The sequence below is a fragment of the Triticum aestivum genome, chromosome 3B, assembly GCF_018294505.1.
Source record: "Triticum aestivum cultivar Chinese Spring chromosome 3B, IWGSC CS RefSeq v2.1, whole genome shotgun sequence".
Lineage (NCBI taxonomy): Eukaryota > Viridiplantae > Streptophyta > Magnoliopsida > Poales > Poaceae > Triticum > Triticum aestivum.
In genome coordinates this window covers 205,237,421-205,263,825 of record NC_057801.1, presented here as the reverse complement: position 1 = coordinate 205,263,825, position 26,405 = coordinate 205,237,421, and the positions used below count along the sequence as shown (strand labels likewise).

Genomic DNA, 26,405 nt, shown 5'->3' with positions numbered 1-26,405 from the left:
TGGGATTTTATAGTGGCGGTTTCAGCGTCAGCAGGGCCACCAGGTGGGCAGCACCCACCTGGGCGCGCCTGGGGGGGGGGGGGCAGGCGCGCCCTCGTGGGTTGTGCCCACCAAGGTGCTCCCCTCAGGTACCTCCTGGCTCTAGAAATTCTCTTACTTTATATAAAAAAAATCCTCGCAAAGTTTCATTCCATTCCGAGAACTTTTATTTCTGCACAAAAACAACACCATGGAAGTTCTGCTGAAAACAACGTCAGTCCGGGGTTAGTTTCATTCAAATCATGCAAATTAGTGTCCAAAACAAGAGGAAAATCATTGGGAAAAGTAGATATGTTGGAGACGTATCAACTCCCCCAAGCTTAAACCTTTGCTTGTCCTCGGCAATTCAGTTGATAAACTGAAAGTGAAAAAGAAAAACTTTTACGAACACTTTTGCTCTTGTTTCATACATAAGCTTAAATATCACCCAGGTTTTCAGCAAGGATTATAACTAACCATGTCGACAATAACTCTTAAAAATTATATTCACTCATATCAATGACATAATCAACTAGAGAGCAATAACAAGATATCTTAATAGCAACACGTTGTCAAAACAACCATGATATAATATGACAATAGTGGTATCTTGCTAGCCCTTTCTGAGACCGCAAAACATAAATGCAGAGCACCCCCAAAGTTCAAGCAGCGACTAAACATTTTAATTCATGGTAGAAAAGATCCAATCATGATGCACCCAACATTAGCTATACACAATGCGTCAGCATGAGAGCAGTGCTCTCAGGTTCTGGCGCTTATTTGAGAAGGTGATGTCACAACATAAAAGTAAATAGATAGTCCCTTCGCAGAGGGAAGCAGTTATTTGCATAGAGGTAAATGATATTTTGAGACATGCACCCTTCTGATTTACTTTTCACGACTATCAGTTATCGGTATCTTCCATGCTAAACATGCTAGTGGCGGTTCCCAAGCAGAAATGTAAAGGTTATGACTCCAGTGGGAGTTTTTGTTTGATCGTTTTTAAGCTCTTTTCTCTTTGCAGTTTGGGACTGGGCATCCCTATTACCGCCCTTTCCTCGTGCTATGGCAAGTGAATAAACACTCGACCTAAGAATAACCCGCTTACCATGGAAGATACCGACTACCTCCTATCGTTCCATGAACAATCCAGGCACACAAAAAGGATATTTATTTGAAGTTTTTAGAGATGCACATGCAAATTTACTTAGGACGGCAGGGTAATACCGCATATAGGTAGGTATGGTGGACTCGTCTAAAATAACTTGGGTTTTAGGTTTTTGATGTACAAGCAGAGTTCCCACTTAGTACAGGCGAAGGCTAGAAGATAGGTTGAGAAGCGACCAACTAGAGAGCAACAACGGTCATGAACATGCATTATGCATAAGTAACATTGGATACTAGCATGAGTAGGATATGAACACCATGAACATAAATATCATAGAGGCTATGTTGGTTTTGATTCAACTACATGCATGAACATGTGCCAACTCAACCCACTCCAACATTCAGAGGAGGATACCATATCATCATACTACATCATAATCATTTTAACGCAATGCTGATATCCAAGATAAGTCATTATTCACTCCTAGCTACTTATGCATGGCATGAGAAACTATAATCTCTAATTGTCATTGCAAACATGTTTGATCATAATAGACTGAAGCATGGATACTAGGTTAAACATATTTACAAAAACAGAACAAGTCGAGTTCATACCCGTTTCTCTCTGCCATGGCTAGTTCATCTAATATCGTCCTTATTGCCTTTCACTTGCACGACCGAACGATTTGAAAATGATAATAGTGCAAGAGTGTCGTGGACTAAGCTTGAATATGCAAACATTTTATTCAAGAGGAGAAGACAAGGTAATATTTGCTCTTTGTTAGATCAACAATAATGCAAATGAGAGCTACTCAACCTTTTCATCGTGGTCTTCTCCTTGGTATGATTCGATAAAGAAAAAGAAGTTCAGAGAAACACACTGAAATATTTTTGGAGTTTTTGGTTTTTCGAAAGTAGGCAAATGAGAAAGGGAAAAGCAAAAACGAGAAAAACTATTTACACGGGAAAGCTCCCAACAAATAAAAGAACATGGAAATCTTTTTGGGTTTTCTTTTTAGTGCTACAAAAAATTGAACTAGGAAGAAAAATAAAAAATAAGCAAGAAACATACTTTTGGGATTTTCTCAAAGTTTTCCAAACACTCAAGAAGAAAGCAAGACAAAATAATTTAAGCTTTTGGCCTAACTTGGTAAGCAGTCAATAGCCTAGATGTTAGTCGGCGTGTGGTGGCTCACGGAGGCTCTCGGTGCTGATGCCTCGGCCTGTCGTGCTGCCTCCATTATTGCGTTGTGAGCTCGAGCCTCGCTCTCAAGAACAAAATGTCTTCCTTTGTTGTGATAGTCAAAAAGAGCAGGCACAGGAAAATATTTGTGCACAACAGATGTTTGGTTAAACAACAAATTGAAAGTAAAGTTATGAACTTTTTTCTTTGAGGATCTTATGGCTTTTTAAAGCATCAAAGTCTAAATACTGCGTGGGTAGGATAGGGTCAAAGGGCAAAGGTGAAACACCCAGCCCTCGTGCTAAAAGCGTGGCATAAATTCCGCCATAGAAATAGCCACTGTTAGCGTTATGATGCAGTATGCGTGCAACGATCGCTCCAAGGTTATAGCTCCTTTCACCGGTGAGAGCAGTGCATATGAGGCTCAAGTCTGGAGCACAAAGCGTACTACAGTCTTGCTTGCCTACTATGCATTTTCCATTAAATAATGCAAAGTACTGAATTGCAGGAAAATGTATGCTTTTTATTCTACCTTGCGTAACTCCCCTAGTTTCACCAAAGCAAAGACTAGTCAAGAATACTTCAAACTCAACCCTAGGTGGCTCATCGAGCGAACCCTGGAATGGGATTTTGCAGAGGTGAGCAAACCTTTCTAGAGAAATGGTAAATGGATTGTCATAAAGTTTAAAAGACACCCTAGACTCATGGGGAAAGAATTTAAATTCTTTGACAAATGATTCGGAGAGGATGAGGTGTTGGTCGCACTTATCTGAAATGTAGGGACCGAGCTCGGCATTGTGAACATATTGCTCAAATTCCTCCTTAATACCCACTCTCACTATATAATTGTTGCATGGCCATAAGCATGTTTTGGTGGTGGCACTTCGAATGGAACTTTCACTTGGTTCAGCATAGGAGCGACGAACGGAGCTACTGCTAGAAGATGCCTCCGAGGATCTCCTCCTCGAAGAACTCCCTCCAAAGAAGTTCATAATGTTCGTGTACAATTTTCTGAAATTTTTTGGTCATGAAAAATTTATTAACAAAAACTTCACAAGAATGATAGCAACTACTCATAGGGATGTATAGAGGCCATAGCAAGCATTCAAACTACTTAGAACTCTAAGAATTCAACATGCAAGCTCATCTACAGCAGCACCAAGAGTAGCTAATTATTCTAAATATAAACCACTAGAACAAAAACTAATTGGACACATGGATGAGTCACATACTAAGCAACAAATCCCCAAAACAGTTTCGGAAACGGCGCTTCGAGCAAAGAGATCGAAGTCCGCGGTTTCAGAGGCAAGAACACGAGAGAGAGAGAGAGTGGTAGTGATTTTTTCTGGGTGAATGGAGTGATGTGGGAAGAAGAAGTAAGTGAGGGGGCCCACCGGGTGGCAAGCACCCACCAGGGCGCGCCTGGGGGTCCTGGCGCGCCCAGCTGGGTTGTGCCCACCTGGTGCACCTTCCTCTGATATTATTTGCACCAGAAATTCAGAAAAAATCATATCAGATTTTCAGAGCATTCTGAGAACTTTTATTTTTGGGTCATTTTTTTATTGCACGAAAAAAGCAGAAAACAGACAAAGCATGGCATTTTATTTTATTTAACTAATAAAAACAGAAAACAAAGGGTAGGGACAGAAGGTAGTGCTCACTAAATTCATCAACTTCATACCTCTCAAAAATGATCCATTAATAAGGTTGATCAAGTCTTATCAACAACCACTTTCGATTACCATGAAACCGAAGAACTTTCATAAATCACTAACTTACCTCAATGGGGATATGAATGTCCCCAACAATGAGCATTTCATATTTCCTTTTAACATTAGGTAGAGGTAGTTGAAAACTTCCAATAGTGATTGTTGGAGATTTTTCAATAACATTAATACCATTCACTTGGAATTGTTTCTTCGAAAAGTGCATCATATGCTCATTACCATTGATATGAAAAGTGACATTGCTTTTATTGCAATTAATAACAGCCCCTGCAGTATTCAAGAAGGGTCTACCAAGGATAATCGACATGTTGTCGTCCTCGGGCATCTCAAGTATAACAAAGTCAGTCAAAATAGTAACATTAGCAATAACAATGGGCACATCCTCACAAATACCGATAGGTATGCAGTCGATTTGTCAGCCATTTGCAAAGATATTTCAGTAGGTGTGAGTTTATTCAAATCAAGTCTTTTATATAAAGAGAAAGGCATAACACTAACACCAGCTCCCAAATCACACAAGGCAGTTTTTTAACATAATTTCTTTTGATGGAGCAAGGTATAGTTGGTATTCCCGGATCTTCAAGTTTTTTAGGTACTCCATCTTTAAAAGTATAATAGCAAGCATAGTGGAGATTTCAGCTTCCGGTATTTTTCTCTTATTAGTGATGATGTCTTTCATATACTTTGCATAAGGAGGCATTTTTAAGATATCAGTTAAGCAAGTTTGCAGAAAAACTGGCCTCAATGTTTCAGCAAAGCATTCAAATTCTTCATCATCTTTCTTTTTATTTGACTTAGGTGGAAAGGGTATAGGCTTCTGAACCCATGGTTCTTTTTCCTTTCCATATTTTCTAGCAACAAAGTCTCTTTTGTCATATCTTTTATTCTTAGGTTGTGGGTTATCAAGATCAACATCTGGTTCTATCTCAACATCATTATCTGGTTCTTTATCATTAGGTTGAGTATCTTCATGAACCTCATCATTATCTTTTTCGTTATCAGAAGGTGAGTGTTCATTATAAGATTGAGTTTCAGCATCAGAGATAGAAACTTCATTATCATTATCAGGAGGTTTTTCTATTTCAGGTTCACTAGAGGCATGCAAAGTCCTATCATTTTTCTTCTTCTTTTTCTTTCTAGAAGGACTAGGTGTACTAAGCAATCATCGAGAGTGAGGGCTCTCTGGGAGGAAGTAGTTATGAGAACCTAGAGTCGGTGTTAGTAAAATCATTTAACCCGAATAGAGGAGAGATCAGAGTCCCAGAGTAGGTCAAGGAATAAAAGATCCTAATACCACCCAATGGCGACGTGGGCCCGTAAGCCACACAGCCATGTTAGTAAAAGTTTTGAAATGACTAGACTCGACTTCGTCCAAGGAGTTTGGAAGGGGGATTCCTACAGGCAGTCGGCTCTGATACCAACTTGTGATGCCACCGATTCAATCATACACTAATCATGCACGCAAATGTGTACGATCAAGATCAGGGACTCACGGGAAGATATCACAACACAACTTTAAAAGTAAAATAAGTCATATAAGCATCATATTACAAGCCAGGGGCCTCGAGGGCTCGAATACAAGTGCTCGATCACAAACGAGTTAGCGGAAGCAACAATATCTGAGTACAGGCATAAGTTAAACAAGTTGCCATAAGATGGCTAGCACAAACGGGGATACAGATCGAAAGAGGCACATGCCTCCTGCCTGGGATCATCCTAAACACCTCCTCGTTGTTGGTGGCCTGAACATAGTAGTAGGCACCATCAATGTAGTAGGGGTCGTCGTTGACGGTGGCGTCTGGCTCTTGGGATCCAGCATCTGGTTGCGACGTCCGAGAAGAAGAGGAAAAGGGGGGAAGAGGGAGCAAAGCAACCATGAGTACTCATCCAAAGTACTCGCAAGCAAGGATCTATACTACATATGCATGGGTATATGTGTAAAGAGGCAATATCGGTGGACTGAACTGTAGAATGCCAGAATAAGAGGGGGATAGCTAGTCCTATCGAAGACTACGCTTCTGGCAGCCTCCATCTTGCAACATGTAGAAGAGAGTACATTGAAGTTCACCAAGTAGCATCGAATAGCATAATCCTACCTGGCGATCCTCCCCTCGTCGCCCTGTGGGAAAGCGATCACCGGGTTGTCTCTGGAACGTGTCTTGGTGTGTTTTATTAAGTATCCGGTTCTAGTTGTCATAAGGTCAAGGTACAACTCTGTGTCGTCCTTTTACCGAGGGACACGGCTATTCGAATAGATAAACTTCCCTGCAGGGGTGCACCAAATTTCCCAACACGCTCGATCCCTTTGGCCGGACACACTTTCCTGGGTCATGCCGGCCTCGGAAGATCAACACGTCGTCGCCCTACCTAGACACAACAAAGAGGTCAGCACGCCGGTCTAAATCCTATGCGCAGGGGTCTGCGCCCATTGCACACATGCACATTGCGTACGCGGCACGTGAGCAGACCTAGCCTCCCTTATACAAGGGCAAGCATTCCAGTCCAACCCGGCGCGTGCCGCTTAGTCACTGACGTCAAGAAGGCTTCGGCTGATACCACGACGTCGAGTGCCCATAACTATTCCAGCGTAGTTGGTTAGTGCGTATAGGACAGTGGCCAGACTTAGATCAAATATGAAGATCTCGTTAAGCGTATTATTATGAATTAACCGCGGACGCTGACCAGGGGCCAGGCCCACCTCTCTCCTAGGTGGCCTCAACCTGCCATGTTGCTCCGCCACAAAGTAACCATCAAGGGGCTGTCGGGAACCCAGGCCCATCACTACCTACATGGAACCACCTGCCCCTTCAGCCCCCATCTCCGAAACACTTGCGGGTACTCTACGAGCCGACTCGACTTTAGTCACCATCTAAATATTATGTATGATATGTATATATGTGTATACCCGTGATCACCTCCCGAGTGATCACAGCCCGATAGTATAGCATGGTAGATGGACAAGAATGTAGGGCCACAGATGATAAACTAGCATCCTATAGTAAGCATTTAGGATTGCAGGTAACGTATCAACAACTGTAGCAATAATGACAGGCTCTACAATAGAATAGGGTTAACCGAAACAGTAACATGCTACACTACTCTAATGCAAGCAGTAGAGGGAAGAATAGGCGATATCTGGTGATCAAGGGGAGGGGCTTGCCTGGTTGCCCTGGTAAGAAGGAAGGTCATCGTCGATGTAGTCGATCACAGGGGTATCGGCAGCGGTCTCGAGGTCTACTGGAAAGAAGTAACAGAGGGGGGAACACAATAAATAACAGAGCAATCAAAGCATCACAAAGCATAACATGGCAATATGCGGGGCTAGGGGTGACCTAACACAGTACTAGGTGCTACCGGTGAAGGGGGGAAACATCCGGGAAAGTATTCCTGGTGTTTCGTGTTTTCGGACAGACGGACCGGAGGGGAAAGGTTGCAGGTTCACTATGCTAGGGACGTGTGGCAGACGAACGGACTTTGTATTCAAATTTGCCTTGTCGTTATGAGCAACTTTCATGTATAAAGTTTTTCCATCCGAACTACGGTTTATTTTCTATAATTTTTCGAAGTTTAATAAATATTATGGAAATTCCTGAAAATTGGCCGTCTGAGAATTGTTCAGTTTTTGAACACCACTTAGCTGTTTTCAGAGGCTATAGCTAGTGTTATGTACATCCTATGAAGTAGTGCCTTTTACCAAAAAAATTCATCTTCTGTGATCTACATGACAGTATCATTGACATCCATGTTAGAGTTCAGTTGCTTGATCGAAACTGTATTTGAAAAGTGACACTTGAAGTTAATTCCAGAAACTATTAAAATATACGAACATAGGATTTTGTGATTTTCATCAGATTTAATTCTTACATATTTTGAATTTGGACCAATGGGATAAAACGGAGTTTGTCAAGTGTACTATCTACTTGTATTATCTTTACCCACATTAGAAGTCGTTTTGTTGTTGTTTTGCTGCAATATAGAGGGGTAGTCGGTGTAATTGTAGCAAAGCTAGCTAATGCTACAGTAACTGAACATTACTGTAGCAGAGCAGCAGCAGAATTCAGCGATGGGTGGATATGATGCGGCACGCACGGGGGCGAGGACTCCGGTGGACGGCCGGGCGAGTGACGAGGGAGGGCTGCGGCGGGCGGCGAGGCAGCGAATGGGACCACCGACCCGTTCAGGGGGTGGCCGGAGTAGCAGCTACGGCAACGACAAGCTGAGCGGCGGCCAGCGCTCGGGCATAAGCGGGCGCGGCGGGTGCGGGTGGATGGGCGCGCGTGGGCACGCGCTAGGTTGAGGCCAGGTGAGCAGGGCATGGCCCCGGGCGGCAGCAGGCGTGCGCGGGCTTGAAGCTCCGGGCGCTGACACGGGAGGTCGTGGAAAACGCGTGCGGAGCAGGGTTCGGCGTGCAGATTGTAGCATCCGAATGCTCGCGACGAGAGCGTCGATGGGCGGCAACAGCTCATTCGGGGGCGACGGGAATCGGCACCGGCGACGAGCCAAGGCGGAAGTTGCAACGGGAGCTCGTCGGGGACGGGGTTGCAGGGCACGGTAGCAGGCGTTGGAGGGCTCTTAGGCCTCCGGGAAGTGCCAGGAGCACGATGCCATGCTCGGAAGCGAGCGGAATGTGTTGTGGCAGCGATGGGCAACGGCAAGGTGAGCGGCGGAAGTAACCTTTGGCAATGGCGGACGGAGCATCTAGGAGCGACATAGCGGAGGAAAACAAGGGGGATGGACGCGATGCTCACCGGGTAAGCACACGGAGGCTCGGCGTGGGTTTAGGAGTAGTAGGGCTGGCGGATTCGATGAGGAATGTCGTTGGCAGCAGGAGGAAGAAGGCCTCGATCCGGCGTAGCAGGGGCTTCCCGGGTTGATCTGCTCCGTGTAGTCGAAGTAGAGGTGGCCGTAGGAGTCCCAGGCGTTGGCTTAGCCTGCAGGGACGACGGTGGCCGAAAGAACAAACTTGGCCATGGCGATGGTGGTGGTTGTAGCTTCTGTGGAGGAGGTGAGCGAGAGGGAGAGGGGGAAAGTGACGGGGTCTAGGGTTTGGAGGGGGGTCGGGGTGGCTTTATCCTCGCAGGGGCATCACCAGATGGTCGCCGTGTGGCCATCCACGGCATGGACGCCGCACGCGCGTCTAGTGCACCCCTGTGAATAGGAGGTTGAGGATGAAAGTGGTGATGGGCTGGGCCTGTACTACTCCAACGGGACGAAGTGCACACTACTGTGTTGGTATTTTACTTTTCCTTTTCTACCAAACAATTTAGTCATTACTTTGCATTAGTTTGAGGTACTAAATGATTTTTGTAAATGATGAAACTTGACACATAACTCAAGCACAACACTACTAGGTAGCACAAGAAGTTCGGGGCTAATTGGAACGGTTCAAATCTAGTTTTTGAATTTAAATGGGCTTACTTAACGTTGTTGGTCCACTATTTTAATAACCAGGAGCATTTTTTTATATTTTGAAAAATATTAGTTCTTATAGGAAAATTAGATAGTGATTATTTTCAACCCATCGAACATTTTTGCTTTCCGGTTTGAAGAAATTATAATTTGAGTTGTTTACGGATTTTGAATTTGAATCGGTTTCGAATCAACATGAGTTTATCAATAGTAACCAAGGTGATGTGGCATCATTAGCAGAGATTCACTGTAGCTTAATTATCCGAACGTCATAACCGTAGAGGCATGCTTTCCTACACCTCTAACATCATTTGAGATTCTAAATAACAAGTCACTTAAGCGAGCAATCATATCAGAGTTGTATTTCAATTGTTTCATAACATTTGCATTGACGTGATTTTGCTTTCTAATGTAATTATCAAACTCATAAAGGCATTGGGTAGGATGTTTATTACGAGGGTCATCACTATCATTGGATTTCATTAAAGATTTTAACAAGGGCCTCCGGTTCTCTGAGCCGGGGTGTCACATTTGACAAACCCCAAAGCACATCGTCCCGTATGAAGATACTTAATACTCTCACAGTCTAAGAAATTATGCATCGTTAACTTTCTTTGTGTTATAAATCATTAACTTGAGACAAAAGGATCTCATAGTATAACCGTCAATTGGGTCTGTTCAACACAAGTGTTCTTCTAACATTGTGTACTCAAAGTTGTCGGCATTCTTGTGCCCATGATCAGGAAAACGGAACCATCATGCAACACTTGGCTAGTCTTCGAGGTGTGACTAGAAATCTATTCTATCGTTTATTATTCCACATATGCACATGGGTTTCCCTCTGAGCCTCTTGGATATACACACTTGAAAACCATTACAATTATAGCACATAATATAAACGTAATTACGAACATGGAAATAAGTAATAATATTTATTATTGCCTCTAGGGCATATTTCCTTCAGAAGGAACATGCGGTGTCTATACCGCGTGTGTCGAAAAGTTGGAAGTCGCCGACCAACAGTCTTTCAAAAATTAATATTGATGCTTGTTGGAAATATGCCCTAGAGGCAATCATGTATGATAATATTTCCTATGTGTTTATGAATAAATATAGTCCTTGGACATTATCAATGATGTGTATCAACAAGTACGTGACTTGTTTGTGGGACTATGCATTGTATGATGATTGTCCTAAAAGATCCCTAGTCGAAAGGGCTGTGTGGACGCGCAGCCAACTAGACTAGCATATGACACGGTCGATGGCTTGGTCTCACTAGCTATGGAGCATTGGATGCTAACCGAATAATATGGACTTGGAAAGATCTGGTCGGATTCGACGTAGTCGGATCCGAATCGAGATAAGGTCCAAGTCAGATAGACCAAACTACGAGACGCAGCGATATGTCATCTGTGAGTCTCTAGTACAACATACGTTCTATGTCCTAAGACCTGAGCTGACGCATGTACTCGGGATGGTGACAGGCCTGCTTTGGGCCACCAAAGGCTACTCCATGACTGGGTAGTTACAAAGGTAGGCTCGGGCTTGTCCAGGCCCATGCTGTGAGACGTGGTCGAGCAAGATGGGATTTGCCCCTCCAATCAGGAGAGATATACTCTGGGCCCCTCATGTGATCCGACCAAGAGAACATGGCCATGCGACAAGGATTATGCGATAATCCGGATAGTGGTCCGCATCACTGGAACGAGAAAGAGGTCGGGCTAGCACAAGGATGACAATCTCGCCTTGAGCCCGACAACATATATCGTGTGGCAAAGGGAACAGAAGTGTGACATGTTGTACAGGTTCGCCTAACCAGCTTGATAGTCTACTTTGTGTTCGGCATGCCTTGCTAGAGGCCGCTACCAGCCGTGCAGTTCGGAGGTGATCTGAACTGCGACCAAGCCGACTTGAACCTAAGGGGTCGCACGCTTAAGGGAAGGAATCTACAAGGTCGGATCCAAGGACACTGGTTGGATGTGATCCGAGCTATATTCGGATTGTGGCCGAGTACACTTGTGGGCTTTAGGGTCCGTGCGAGGCCCAAGTGTTGAGCCCACGACTGACGCCTATATAAAGTGGAGGTGCGGCACACTCATGCGGTTAATCGCGTCGGCACTGTCACTAGGGTTTGCATGTGTTGCGAATAGCCACATCCACTCGCTGCCGGTTGTGTGATCGGACCTAGCAGTCCGCCGCACGATGTTCCTCCTGCACGCGGGGATACCGTTAGAGTCGGTGCACTTGCCCCGCTCCGGCAAACTTGTTTGCGGGATCCGATCGGCTACTGGGATACCGGCAAGGAGGAGGACTCCGGGAATGCGATGCGACTCCTGGAATGCGCTACCTCAACTCTACTTCCGCTACACGGCACTGCGTGTCTAGTGGTAACAATCTATGATCCATCTCCCGTAGCATGTTCCTGGTTGTTCTGCGCGTAGGAAAAAATTTATTTGCAGTCGACGCACCCTACCGTAGAACCCAACAGTGGTATCGGAGCCTCTGCTATAGGATTTGGATTCAGATCATATGCATATTAGATATGTGGAGGCGGCAGATGAGATCTGTTGTCGTTGATGAGATCGGCTGTGTGCACGGTTGATGAGATCAACTGCACATGAGGATTTATGAGGCTATGTTTTCTGATCATCAGAGTCGATGAGGTCGTGACACAACCTACCCCTATCGGTCGGTATCCGCCATCGGGACTACCGTGTGTGTAGCGCCTTGTATTTCATACACGATCACTCAAACTGGTAGAATGCGATTCTATGCATAACTTGTTTTGCAGGTTTGATGTGAATAGTATGGCTCATGTGTATGTGATGCATGTGTGTAAATTATACATGGCCTGCGTGTCATGTTTGTCAGCCGGCAGGAGCCAAAGTACTGTCATTATAATGTATAACGACCTGTGTGTTGACTTGTGATTCTCTATGTAAAATTCATTACTAGTTGTAGTAGTTGGATAATAGAGATCAGGTTGGTGGTTTGGCGTCTCGGCGTGACAAACAAGATGGAGTTCCTAGATGGTCATCGGAGTCGAAGCCGACCTGGAAAAACATCCATGAAGGAGCCATACTATTTCACAATATGTGTTTATTTATGATTGTTATGCTTCTTTGTTTCTATGCATGTTAGAATGGTAGAATGATCCCTCATGAATATCAAGCGAATTGCCATCCCTGATGTTGCACCTTTGCACGTCAAGTACGTCTAGTAGTGAGCTCATAAAACTAGGGTGCTGCTGGGTGTCCTTGAACTGAAGGGTTCGTGTCGGACACGGACATGCACTATATCAGGTTAACTTGACAAGGCTATCAAAATGGTTTTGGGCCTTGTGCCAAAGAAGGTTGGGAGCCGGGGTATAAGATACCTTCCCGACCAACAGGAGTCGTATAGAGATACGATTAGCAAGGAGTTGCCTACCTGATAGGTATGTTGGCTAGCAATGATGCTAAAGCTCACTAGTCGCGTGCACTAGTCGGATCCTGAATCACTGAGAGTTTGCGGAGGGATGCTGACTTCAGTGGGAGTATTTCTTTTTTTTGAGCATCAGTGGGAGTATTTCTGTTTAGGCTTGAATTACTCTACATAAACACATTGCTTAGTGATTGCATATTTTCTGTTGTAGATCAATGGCACCACCTGCTCAACCCAACTTTGCATTGAAATCAATTCTGGAAAAGGATAAACTGAATGGAACAAACTTTACCACCTGGTATAGAAATCTAAGAATTGTTCTCAAGCATGATAAAAAGGAACATGTTCTAGAGGATCCACTTCCAGATGAACCTGCCGATAATGCTAATACCACAACCAAGAATGCCTACCAGAAACTCGCTGATGAATCAACGAGGTCAGCTGCCTCATGCTGGCTTGTATGGAGCCCGATTTGCAGCATCATTTCGAAGATGTTGGGGTTTTTGATATGATCGAGAGTCTCAAGAGCATGTTTAAGGTGCAGGCTAGGACCGAAAGGTTCAACGTCTAGCGATCCTTGATGGATTGTAAGCTGAAGGAAGGTGATCCACTGAGCCCACATGTGATCAATATGATCGGATATGTGCAAGCTTTGGATCGGTTGGGCTTCCCGCTCTTGGATGAGCTGGCTACTGATGCAGTTCTGGGTTCTCTTCCGCCCAGCTATGGGACGTTCATCTCGAACTATCATATGCAAGGCATGGATAAGAAGCTCACTGAATTGCATGGGATGCTCAAAGTGGCAGAGCAGGATATTAAGAAAGCCACACATCAAGTGTTGATGGTGCAGAAATTGGGTAAGTTCAAGAAGAGTTGGTCCAAGAAAAAGGCTAAGGCAAAGGGCACGGAGATGGTAACCTCCGCTGTTGCGCTGAAGCCTGGACCGGACTTGGAGACTGTTTGCTATCACTGTAAGGAGACCAGTCACTGGAAGAGGAACTGTAGCAAGTGGCTTGCAGAGCATGGAAAGAAGGCCGGAAATGTTTCTTCGGGCAAAGGTACACTTGTTGCATATGTTATAGACATTTACCTTGCTGACATACCTAGTAGCTCTTGGGTATTTGATACCGGATCGGTTGTTCATATTTGCAACTCGATGCAGGGGCTGGTAAGAACTAGGCTTGTGGCACAAGGGGAGATTGACATCAGGGTCGGCAACAAAGCAAGAGTTGCTGGGTTGGAGGTTGGCACGATGCAGCTCCAGCTTCCTTCCGGATTTATTATGGAATTGAATAATTGTTATTACATTCCTGCACTTAGTCGGAACATTATTTCTGCCTCATGTTTGATGAGTCAAGGTTATGAATTCAATTTAAAGGACAATGGTTGTTTGATATTTTTGAATGATATGTTCCACGGCTATGCACCCATTGTTGATGGACTATTCATTTTGAATCTGGAAACAAACCTGTCTATAATATGATGTCAAGAGGCATAAGCCTAATGAGATAAATCCGACATACTTCTGGCATTGCCGGCTTGGACACATTAGTCTGAAACGCATGAAGAAGCTCCATGATGATGGGCTCCTGACTTTGTCCAACTTCGGGTTGTTCGAGACATGTGAATCATGCTTGCTCGACAAGATGACTAAGTCTTCTTTCACAAAGAGTTGCGAGAGGAAGTCTGAGCTGTTGGAACTTATACGTAGTGATGTGTGTGGTCCAATGAGCACAACTACCAGAGGCGGCTATCAGTACTTCGTGACTTTTATCGACGACTTGAGTAGATATGCATATATCTATTTGATGAGGCACAAGTCGGAAACTTTTGAAAAGTTCAAAGAGTTTCAGAACGAGGTTGAGAATCAGCTCGGCAAGACTATAAAGCTTCTGCAATCTGATCGTGAAGGTGAGTACATGATCCAGGAGTTTGATGATCATCTGAAAAGTCGAGGTATAGTACCTCAGCTCACACATCCGGGTACGCCACAGAGAAACGGCATGTCTGAACGGAGGAATAGGACCTTGTTGGACATGGTCCGGTCTATGATGAGCAAATCGGATTTACCCTTGTTATTCTGGGGATATGCTCTAGAAACTACAGCTTTCACACTTAACAGGGTACCATCAAAATCCGTAGACAAGACACCACATGAGATGTGGACCAGGAAGAGTCCCAGTTTGTCTTTTCTAAAGATTTGGGGTTGTGAAGCATTTGTCAAGCGGCTTATGTCAGACAAGCTTACACCCAAGTTGGATAAATGCATATTCGTGGGATATCTGAGGGAAACCTTGGGATATAGCTTCTACAACCGGGAAGAGAACAAAGTGTTTGTTGCTCGGAACGGGGTTTTCCTTGAGAAAGAGTTTCTCAGTCGGGAGGCCAGTGGGAGGACAGTACGACTCAAAGAAATTCGAGGACCACTCGGGGGCGACTCGGCTGGTGATGAGATCATATCGGAGTCAGTCAGGGAACCCGTAGTGGAAGCGGCACCGGAACCACGGAGGTCGGAAAGATTGCGCAGAGTGCGTGATGTATTGTTGCTAGAAAGCGACGAGCCGGCCACGTATGCGGAAGCGATGGTGAGCCTAGATTCCGAGGCATGGCTGGAGGCCATGAGATCTGAGTTAAAGTCCATGGATGAGAATCAAGTCTGGGATTTGGTTGATACGCCACCTGGCGTAACAGCCATTGGTTGCAAATGGGTCTTTAAGATGAAAACCGATGTGGATGGAAATGTTCAGATCCACAAAGCCCGGCTTGTCGCTAAGGGTTATGGACAAGTTCAAGGAATTGACTACAATGAGACTTACTCGCCGATAGCGATGCTGAAGTCGGTGAGGATCGTACTAGCTATAGTCACATATTTCGATTACGAGATATGGCATATGAATGCCAAGATGGCTTTCCTTCACGAAAATTTAACCGAGGACATGTATATGATACAGCCCAAGGGTTTTGTCGATCCGACTAGCGCTAGTAAGGTATGCAAGCTCAAGAGATCCATTTATGGGTTGAGGCAAGCATCTCGGAGCTGGAACATTCGTTTTGATGAGGTTGTCACTGGTCTCGGTTTCATCAAAAGCAAAGAGGACGCTTGTTTATACAAGAAGTTAAGTGGGAGCTCGATAGTGTTTTTGATCTTGTATGTGGATGACATATTGTTGATCGGGAATGATGTTCCGATGCTGAACTCTGTCAAGGAGTCATTGAATGGCATGTTTTCAATGAAGGACCTTGGTGAGGCAGTGTATATTTTAGGCATTAAGATCTATAGAGATAGATCGAGGAGGCTGCTCGGCTTAAGCCAGAGCACGTACATTCATAAAGTGTTGAAGCGGTTCAACATGAGTGAGCGAATAAAGGGTTCTTGCCACTCTCACATGGTATAAGGCTAAGCGAGACTCAGAGTCCTTCGACATCTGATGAGCGAAACAGGATGAGTAGGATTCCGTATGCCTCGGCAATCAGATCCATCATGTATGCCATGATATGTACAAGGCCTGATGTTGCTTTTGCAATAAGCCTAACAAGCAGGTACCAGGAAAACCCCAGTGAGAGTCACTGGGCAGCGGTAAATACTATTTTGAAGTATCTGAAAAGGATTAAAGAGATGTTCCTAGTTTATGGAGGTGAGGAAGAGCTCGTCATAAGGGGTTACGCCAATGCTAGTTTCCAAACCGACAGAGATGATTGTCGATCACAGTCCGGATTCGTGTACGTCATGAACGGAGAAGCAGTGAGCTGGATGAGTTCCAAGCAAGATACGGTGGCCGATTCTACCACAGAAGCCGAATACATTGCGGCTTGTGAAGCAGCAAAGGAAGGTGTTTGGATCCGGAACTTTCTGGATGATCTTGGTATTTTCCCGGCCTCGGTAAAACCGTTGGACCTTTATTGTGATAATTCTGGTGTCATCGCACAAGCCAAGAAGCCGAGGAATCACCACAAGGTCAGACACATAGATCGGAAACATCACCTGATACGAAAGATCATAAAGAATGGTGATGTAGAGTTATACAAAATTCACACGGATGCAAATGTTGCAGATCCTTGAGTAAGCTGCTTCCATAACCCAAGCGTAAGGGCCACGTTAGAGCTATGGGCATTCGATGTCTATTTGATTGACTCTAGTGCAAGTGGAAGACTGTTGGAGATATGCCCTAGAGGCAATCATGTATGATGATATTTCCTATGTGTTTATGAATAAAAATAGTCCTTGGACATTATCAATAATGTGTATCAGCAGGTACGTGACTTGTTTGTGGGACTATGCATTTTATGATGACTGTCCTAAAAGATCCATAGTCGAAAGGGTTGTGTGGACGTGCATCCAACTAGACTAGCATATGACACGGACGATGGCTTGGTCTCACTAGCCATGGAGCATTGTATGCTAACCGGATAATATGGACTTGGAAAGGTCTGGTCGGATATGACGTGGTCAGATCCGAGTCGAGATAAGGTCCGAGTCGGACAGACCCAACTATGAGACACATCAATATGTCATATGTGAGTCTCTAGTACTCCCTCTATTTTTATTTACTCTGCATATTAGGTTTGACCGAAGTCAAACTTCATAAACTTTGACCAATTTTATAGAAAAAAGTATGAAACAATAGCAAATCTATACAATGTGAAAGTGTATTGAACAATGAATCTAATTAATGTGATTGATTTGTTATTGTATATGTTAATATTTTTGTCTAATAACTTTGTCAAAGTTTACAAAGGTTGACTTTGACCAAAGCTAATATGCGGAGTAAATAAAAATGGAGGGAGTACAACATACGTTCTATGCCCTAAGATCTAAGCGGACGCATGTACTCGGGATGGTGGCAGGCCTGCTTTGGGCCGACCAAACGCTACTCCGTGACTGGGTAGTTACAAAGGTAGGTTTCGGGCTTGTCCAGACCCATGCTGCGAGACGTGGTCGAGCAAGATGGGGTTTGCCCCTCCGATCAGGAGAGATATACTCTGGGCCCCTCGTGTGATCCAACGAAGAGAAGCATGGCCATGCGACAAGGATTATGAGATAATCCGGATAGTGGTCGACATCACTGGAACGAGAAAGAAGTCGGGCTAGCACAAGGATGGCAATCTCGCCTTGAGCCCGACAACATATATCGTGTGGCAAAGGGAACAGAAGTGTGACATGTTGTACAGGTTCGCCTAACCAGCTTCATAGTCTGCTTGGTGTTCGGCATGCCTTGCTAGAGGCCGCTACCAACCGTGCAGTTCGGAGGTGATCCGAACTGCGACCAAGCCGACTTGAACCTAAGGGGTCGCGCGCTTAAGGAAAGGAACCTACGAGGTCGGATCCGATCGAGGACACTGGTTGGATGATGTGATCCGAGCTGTATTCGGATTGTGGCCGAGTAGACTTGTGGGCTTTAAGGTCCGTGCAAGGCCCAAGTGTTGAGCCCGTGACTGACGCCTATATAAAATGGAGGTGCGGCACACTCATACGGTTAATCACTTCGGCGCACCCTATCGTAGAACCCAACAATGCTCGGTTCCTGGAAGTCTTGGGCCTTGAGGAACTGGACTTATTGTGCATGATCACATGGAAACCTTGTACGAGCTCAAGCATGTTGGTATGAATATGCAGGATCTCTCAACGATGGAGGCGATAGCAAATCCGAGATGCAATAATGACATGGGCTAGAGACAAATTACCATTGAAAATGATGCTTAGCGGTTGTCAATTCAAATAGACATCTCGGGTGTTTGCAAAAGCTGATATAACTTGTCCTGTTCAGAGGTTAAGAAGCTATTCAGAAATATCATCAGCTTCGTAGTATTTCTTTTGTTAGGCGAGAGGCCAATATGGTCCATCACCTAAGTGTCAAACAGACTAGTGAGGTTTTTTGGATGTGTCTCTGGATGAACTATGTTTAAGAATTCCTTCATGGTTGTATTACCCGCGAACGTATTTCATGTGAGTAATCAATAAAGCTCCTAAATTAGAAAGAAAGAAAAAGGCATTGCGATGTATATTGACGTGCCAAACCGCGCATTCCACAATCAAATTTGTTGCTCGACTCTAAACCCGAGCAAACGTCGGCCGGGCTTGTAAAGGCCTGACCATCATTTCTCAAGCATGAGCCCAGCTCAAAGCCCGAAATACTCTCTATTTTCAAGCCCAAAAACAGATCGAAATTAAGCCCAAAGCCCGAAAGTGCAGCCTGAACGTTGTTTTTAGTGTACGCACGTGCAAGCCCGACCCAAAATACAAAAGAAGAGAAGCCCGAGCCCGGCCCGAACAATCTTCCAGGCTGCAAAACAAGGCTCAAGCCTGGCCCGGGTTGTCCATGCCCGGTTTACTCGACTCTGGAGCGCACCTTGGGTAGACCTATATGGTGTACAAAGATACTCCTTGCGAGATTAAAAAAACTGGCTCGTGGACAAAAGCAGCATGCAGGAAGGAGTCATCTGCCAGTTCTTCGCACCGTACCCGTAGCTACTCTGCTTTCAGGTCAGGCTGGTCGTCAGGCCCTGGCCTTGCGCCAGCGCTCTCCACAATCGGCCACCACCTTTTTCTTCTTCCTTTGCCACCATCTTTCCGGACGGCAGAGGCAGAGTTCAAATCCCACCATAGTCTACACGCCCCTGTTCCCTCTGGTTAAATTGATAGCCCAAAACCCCCGTCGCCCACGCTTCTGTCACAGGCACAGCCACGCTCGAGCGAGAGCCACCCAAGCCAAGCCGGTCGGTCGAGATGGCGTCGGCGTCGTCGCCGTCGTGGATCATCCTGGGCAGCGTGGCGCGGGTGTCCGGCACGGACGCCGCGGCCGAGGACCTCCCGCCGGGCGCCGACCTCGCGCTCGCCCTCGCCGCGCCCCCGCGCGTCACCCTGCTCACCGTGCCCCTGCGCGTCTCGCCCGGCCCGGACGAGTACCCCATGGTCCTCGCCGTCGACCCCTCCGGCCTCCTCCTCCTCTCCACGCCCCCGGCCCCGAGCCCTCCCCCGTCGCCGCCCTCCAGCCCCGACGCGGACGGTTTCGTCACGCTCAACATCACCGACCGCACGCCCCCCGGCTACTACGTCTGCGACGCCTCCTCCGCCGCCGCCACCCGCCTCCCCGACCACGGCTTCGGCTTCCTCGACGCCCGCTCCGCCGGCCTCCTCGCGTCCCCGGCGGGCGGCGGCCACTACATGGTCGTCGAGCTCCAGCCGCTCATCGGCAGCGACGAGGCCACGCTGCTCTGCTTCTCGTCCGTGACGGGGCGGTGGAAGGAGAAGGACGTGTTCTACCCCGTGCGCTACGGGATCTGGAACACCGACGCCGCGATCACCAACGCCGGGAAGCTCTGCTGGGTGGACCTCTCCTCCGGCATCCTCTCCTGCGACCCGTTCGCCAAGAAGCCGGTCCTGGACTTCGTCGAGCTCCCGGAGGGCAGGCTGCGGCAGAACATCCACTGCCTCCACTGCGCCGGGAGAGAGCTGAGCACGCGCCGCTGCGTGCAGGTCAGCGCTGGCATGTTCCGCCTGGTGGAGCTGACCTGCGGCGACCACAGCTCTCGGCCCAGGGGCGTCGTGCTCGCCTCTTGGATGAGGCTCCAGCAGGCGCAGTCCCGGAGCCACCGCAAAGCACCTCGGGTGGTCATGTGGACGCTGGCCGATCCGGGTACCGGGGAGTGGAAGGTGGAGCACAGGGTGAACTTCGCGGATGTCTGGGCGGATGAGAGCTACAAGGCCACCGGGGTGCCCAAGAAAACACCTGTGCTCGCGCTCGTCCACCCCAAGAACCCAGATGTGGTGTACTTCTTCCTGGGCAAGAACCTCTTCGGCATCAACCTGCGCACGAGGAAGGTGGTGGAGTGTGAGGTCTACGAGCTGGTCGGACCGAGCAGGAAACATGTCTCCTCCCGCTGCCTTCACTCATGGGAGCTGCCGGCAACGCTTTGTGCAGGTAATCAACAATAATCCACATTGTCTCATCTGTGCTGTTGCTTTGATGCTGTTGATATGGTTCAGAACACTGAGAAAGACTCTCCTTTTCACGCTGATACGCCTTCTACTGTGGTGATCCTGTATGCTGCACGTGATTATGCCTCAAATATGTGGTTTTGGTAGCTAGGAACCTATAATGATCTGATCCTGATTCATGTTTGGACTGTGAGATAGTTTGCTCTATGCATATTCCCTGGTTGTAACTGTGATCACACATATTACTGTCACCTGAGAATTTTATTGGAATGAAAAATTCCGTTGTAATCGATGGTTAACGTGTACATCCTCGTATAAATGAGGCTGTAGTTCCCCGGCAGAAAATAGATAGACGCTGTAGAGTAAGCAGCTACATTCTTCAGTAGATATACTTACACAGCTCCTGCCCATGCTAAGGTGTCAATTAACAAAGCTTCAGTGCTAGCCATTTCGTCAGAATTTGCGTAAGCATGTGTTTCATTATCATTTTGGACCGATCGTCACCAGTAAATGCATTGAAAATGATTTAGTTATTGGTTATCCTTGCATCGTCGGTCCATCTTTTTATATCTAACTTATTTTAGATGTTCAATTCACCGTTGATGCAGATTTTGTAGAATTCATTGTAGACAACAACTTGTGTGCAGTTCTACCAGCCTGTTGAAACTATGAGATTAATAAGGTTCTATTATAGAAAAGAATTCACCCATGCAGTACAACATACTGTAATATGGATGTGAATTGGTTTTGCCTATTCCTGTAGTCTGTTGGTGGCAGTGGTACTGCTATAGACAAGAACTACTGAAGTATTCCAGTTTACGATAGTACGAATGTTTATCTTCATCGTCTTATAAGTATGCTTCTAAATCAATTTCTGAAGTGTTACAATTTAGGCTGTGTATAAGAAAATAGGCTAATGTTACAGCTAGGAGTTTCAACTGTATATGACCTCTGTAGACTAGTATACTTCATAGTTGCTACTTCCATGAATTTCCTTAATAAAGTTCACCTAAAACAACCAGTGTAAGAATTTGATATGACTGAACTTGCTCCATGTTCCTGAGGATGCTCTCAGTTATCATTCACTGTATGCATATTTCAGAATTGGAAATGCTATCTCTGCATCCATGGCAAAATGGGATTCCGCTTCTCTGGACATATGCTATATTTACCTCTTTACGTTAGGGGCTGTAATCAGATACCATAGCGGATCTACCTGCTTCTATGTTATGTTGTTATGTAATTTCGAATGACAAGAGTAAGGTAGATATTGTATCTGTATATATAGTACGTAGTATCTTTCAACAACAACAAAAGAGGGTTTGCATGGTATATCTAGCTGACTAGCTGTAGTGGTAACTGGTAAGGGTTGTTTTCTTTTCGGAAGCAACCAAAGTTAATTCTGCACCACGTTAGTTTTTGTTTCACTTAACTTAACATTCTTTAATCCAAATTAGCATGCTATTCTTCTTTCAACATTGAAGGTGTTCCTGGTCAGACCGACAGTCGCGTGAACGAAGGCTCTGCTTCTGTGGCTTCTATTGAGAGGGGCCGAGATTGAGGAACAGAATTACCATGGTGGCCTTTTCGCAGGTGCGGTTATCCACATTGCCTCTGCATTCCATCTTGTTTGGAGATGAGTCTGTCTTCCATTTTTTCTTGAGCCGCTGTCCTTCATTCCTACTACAGCTTGTAATAGTGTTTTTTTTAGAATCTACACACCTTGTAACAGTTGTGTCCTCCTTCCACAGTTTGGTTCAGATAAGGCCCTGGAAGTAGCACATCAAGTTATTGCAAGGTGGCTAGAATTAAGACAGCTCCTAGGTGAAGACCAGCCTTGGCGGACAATGGTTGCATCAACAGCCTCCGGATTGTCATGTTTCAAATGTTAACTTCATGTTTTTATCTACTCTTTGTGTCTGTTGGCACTTCAGGTGTAACGAATTAGCTCGGTTACTCACTTGCTTGCATGGAATTGTGCACTCTGCTCAGTAATTTACCGTTGCATGCTGTAGTATCAACTGCTTATGCTTTCCTTGGTTCTGATCAAATGGAAGTGAGGATACACTTTGTGCTTCATCAGATTCCAAAGTTACAAACTTTCTCCAACGGAACCTCTTCCTCACACATTGATGTAACTGGTTGATAACTAGGCGCGCGCCGGCCGCCTCCGCGACCATCCAATTAGCCTTTGATCGTGCGGTGCTCAATAACCCCCCACCACACACACAGGCACTTTGCAACGTGAGCCATGTTGCAAGACGGCCGATCGCAACACATGCTGTTTTGTGGACCGGCCAGATTGAGGGAGAGCGGTGGGGGCTGGATCTCGCATCGAAGACAACACATGCGTGATGCTACAAGGTCGACTGACACTGCAAGGCTGGTCACCTGGTGCTGCAATCCAGATTTTTTTCGAAAAGGAGGAATACTCCCGGCCTCTGCATCTGGTCGATGCATACGGCCACTTTATTAATTATTAGCGCAAAACCTTACAAAGTCGTACAACAGTAAGACCAAAGCCACCATCTTCGCAACCTCTGTCGCTACTCCTATCTAACTGATGAAGGGGCGCTGATGGTCTGGGCCTAATACCAAACAGACCTCGCAGCCAAACCTAACATCTAAGACCTGAGGTCCCAACCTGGACGCCTGCCAGGTATGGGCACCCACCAGTCCGGCGTGCTCCTCAACCAGGCCGCCCGCCGGGTATGAGGCCGCCACAACCACCTACCACATATCCATCTTCAGAGTTGTACTGTTGTAACGGCCTTGCCCGGTCTCGCTGCCGCCGACGCCACCACGACGCCAGACAGCATCGACCTCCTACGCGTGTCCGTCACCACACATCTGACGCCAAGCCTCCGCTGCTCCATGCCGCCAAGAGCCGCCGCCAAGAATATGTAGAACGAAACACCGCTCCACCGAAGGGAGGCAGCACACCCCCACCCCTCACCTGCAGACCCTTCCATCCGATCCCAATGTCCTTGGTGTCGCCTCCAGGAAGGTTACGGTGCACAGAGCGCCGCCGACGCCCGATCCGCATCGGATCTTGGGCTTTCACCCGGACATGGGTTGGAGAGGAGAGATGGTGCCCTCAGCAACGCCCCCAAGGAGGAAAGCGGCGCCAAAAATCGGCGTCGCCGCTGCCGGTCAGCCTAAGGCAGCCAAGGTTTCCCCCGGACACCGATCTGCTCCACCAGAACACACCGGAGGTGGATCCGGCAAGATCCAAACCGAACCGGGGACTGGGAAGGGATGCATGGAAGGGAGAGGGGCAATACCTCCAGATCTGGCACGCCTACGGCTCGCCGTCCTCACGGCCGAACCCACGGGCACGCCGCACGCCACCAGATGCGCCGCACCAGATCGATGATGGCCAGCCTCAGCGCCGCCCCCCACTCTCCCGACGAGGGAGAGGAGGAAACAGCGCCGCCGCCGAGCCCGGGGCCGCCGCCCCGACTTGCCCGCGCCTGGCTAGACGCAGCCGCCGCCGGATGCAGGCCTTCGTCCAGGGCCGAAGACTTGCGGCGTGCGACGAGGGTGCCCCGCCACCGCCGTCCGCCGAGTGGGCTTTGCCCGTCGGCCTCCTCCGGCGGTGGCAGGCGGAGCGAGGGAGGAAAGGGGAGCGGGGGCGGCGGCGGCTAGGTCGCCCGAGCCGCCCCCCAGGGAGCGACGCGAGCGATACCCTTTTCTATCTCGAGGAAAAAGCTTGGTCGCTGCTACAAGCGAGACGCTGCAAGGCCAGCCACCCGCGCATAGGCCTCCGCTGATGTACGCTGGCTACTGATGTGATCTATATGCTGCAAAGCCGGATGCCCAAGCTAAAAATCAAGATTCAGGATATATCGCGACAACACAGTAAGTTATACATCTATGCGACAAGGACTTCACAGTGAGCACACACACAACATGCTTGGACACTAGGCGAAGTATACGACAATTTTACTGTGTGATATCAGTAACTCAACATAAGTGTTGTGTGTATGATTTTTTTATCATCAATACGATGGTTAATTTACTGGTGAGATGTGTGTTGTCACTATATACTGACGGTCTAATCCACAATGTCACATTGAAGTCATACGGTCATACAAAAACATCATGTGTGCTCTTACTTCGAAAATCCTTTGAATTAGTAACTGAACTCTTAAAGAATGTGCTTCAAAGTCGAGAAAAACGCACTCGGCGGAAGTCCTTCGTGCACCACCCTCTCTTCAACCATTGCCCATCCATCCCGTAGCAACGCACGGGCATGTTTCCTAGTGTACATACAAAAAATTAAGTTTCTCTTCCTACTACACAATGAAATCTTCTTTGTAATTATCCTTTCCTTGGTTTCAGGTAGGGGAAGCAATACATCGAGTTCACTGGCCACCGGCTGGCAATGGCTAAACCGTGTTTGCTTGCTTTTCTTGTCACTGAAGTTGTGACTTTAGTAGTGCTGGTATTTACAATTTAGCCTATGCTTGATCCACCCTATTGCCTCTGAAGTCAGAACTGAATTCAGCACTGCAAGTACTTCATAGGATTAGGGCTGGCACCGCGGCAGTAATTGAGGCAGTATTCTTATTGTGTTTCTATCCTTTGTTAACTTTGTCTGTCCAATGAGTACTTCGAAGTTGGACGCAAGTGAGGTTGTGCCGTTCTGTTCCAGAGTTTAGATGTCGTGTCTTCAAATTTTCATCTGAGTCTTTGTTTTAACTCCGCATCAGCAATCCGATGGATGCCAGAGCCCATTACCAATTTCCGCTACTTGCTTGTTGTGACAAGTTTTGACGTGGGAGTTCTTGAGTGCCATGCTTGTTTGCCGTGTTTTCTTATCTTGGATGATACTATATGTCAAAAAGGGACTCACATCTCCCCACACAAAAAAAAATGGGGGGACTCACATCTGAGATCTTTCTAGAAGATCCAATTTACAAACTCTATCATAAATAAATAAAAACATCATGTTACTGAGACTCTTTGATAGGGTGGAGACTCGCGGACGAGGAAAATGATCCCTATGAAAGAATCCACTGAGAGGCAGAGAAAATTCGAGACATATGCAAGCAACAATGTTAAGGACCTTGAGAGAGAAAAACAATACAAACAGGCCCCGTAGAACTTCACCATGAGACCTTGTCATGGCCCAACGCCTTCCTCCATAGTCGATGGAGTGCTCATCGAAGGGGAAACCGAGCATCCTACACATCAGGAAGGTGAGGTGGATCTTCACTTGTCTGTCTGCTCTTGGAGGCCTCAAGAGTGGCTCAAAGGGTTTCTGCTTTGTGGAATGCGGTAGCAGTACTCTATCACCGCCCAAGAACCAAAAAATGAGCTAAGAGTTGTAGATGCAGAATATAATATCAGCCGGTAGTATTGGCAGTTGGTGCATCGACAACCATTGAAGAATAAAACAGTAGTTGTAGAAATGGTACTATGGTATTGTGTATTTCAGTTGTAGCAGAGCTTACATTCCTCTTGAGAGGAAGACGTCCTTTGTACATTCATGGCTTATAATACTGAGTTTGTAATTTTGGATATGCAATGTTTCTGTTTTCTGTTGTACTACTCCACGGGATTGTAATATTTTTGAAAATGCGTTTTGTGGCCTCAC

General features: G+C 46.5%; 1 protein-coding gene across 1 annotated transcript; it reads left to right on the top strand.

Moving 5' to 3' along the window:
* The first annotated feature begins 19,389 nt into the window (after positions 1 to 19,389).
* On the top strand, positions 19,390 to 22,780 carry LOC123065233 (uncharacterized). The gene is made up of 3 exons (XM_044488574.1): positions 19,390 to 20,786; positions 22,288 to 22,396; positions 22,555 to 22,780. Exons 1-2 carry the CDS (start codon positions 19,592 to 19,594, stop codon positions 22,362 to 22,364), a joined length of 1,272 nt encoding a protein of 423 aa, XP_044344509.1. The 5' UTR covers positions 19,390 to 19,591; the 3' UTR covers positions 22,365 to 22,396; positions 22,555 to 22,780.
* The last annotated feature ends 3,625 nt before the right edge of the window (positions 22,781 to 26,405 follow it).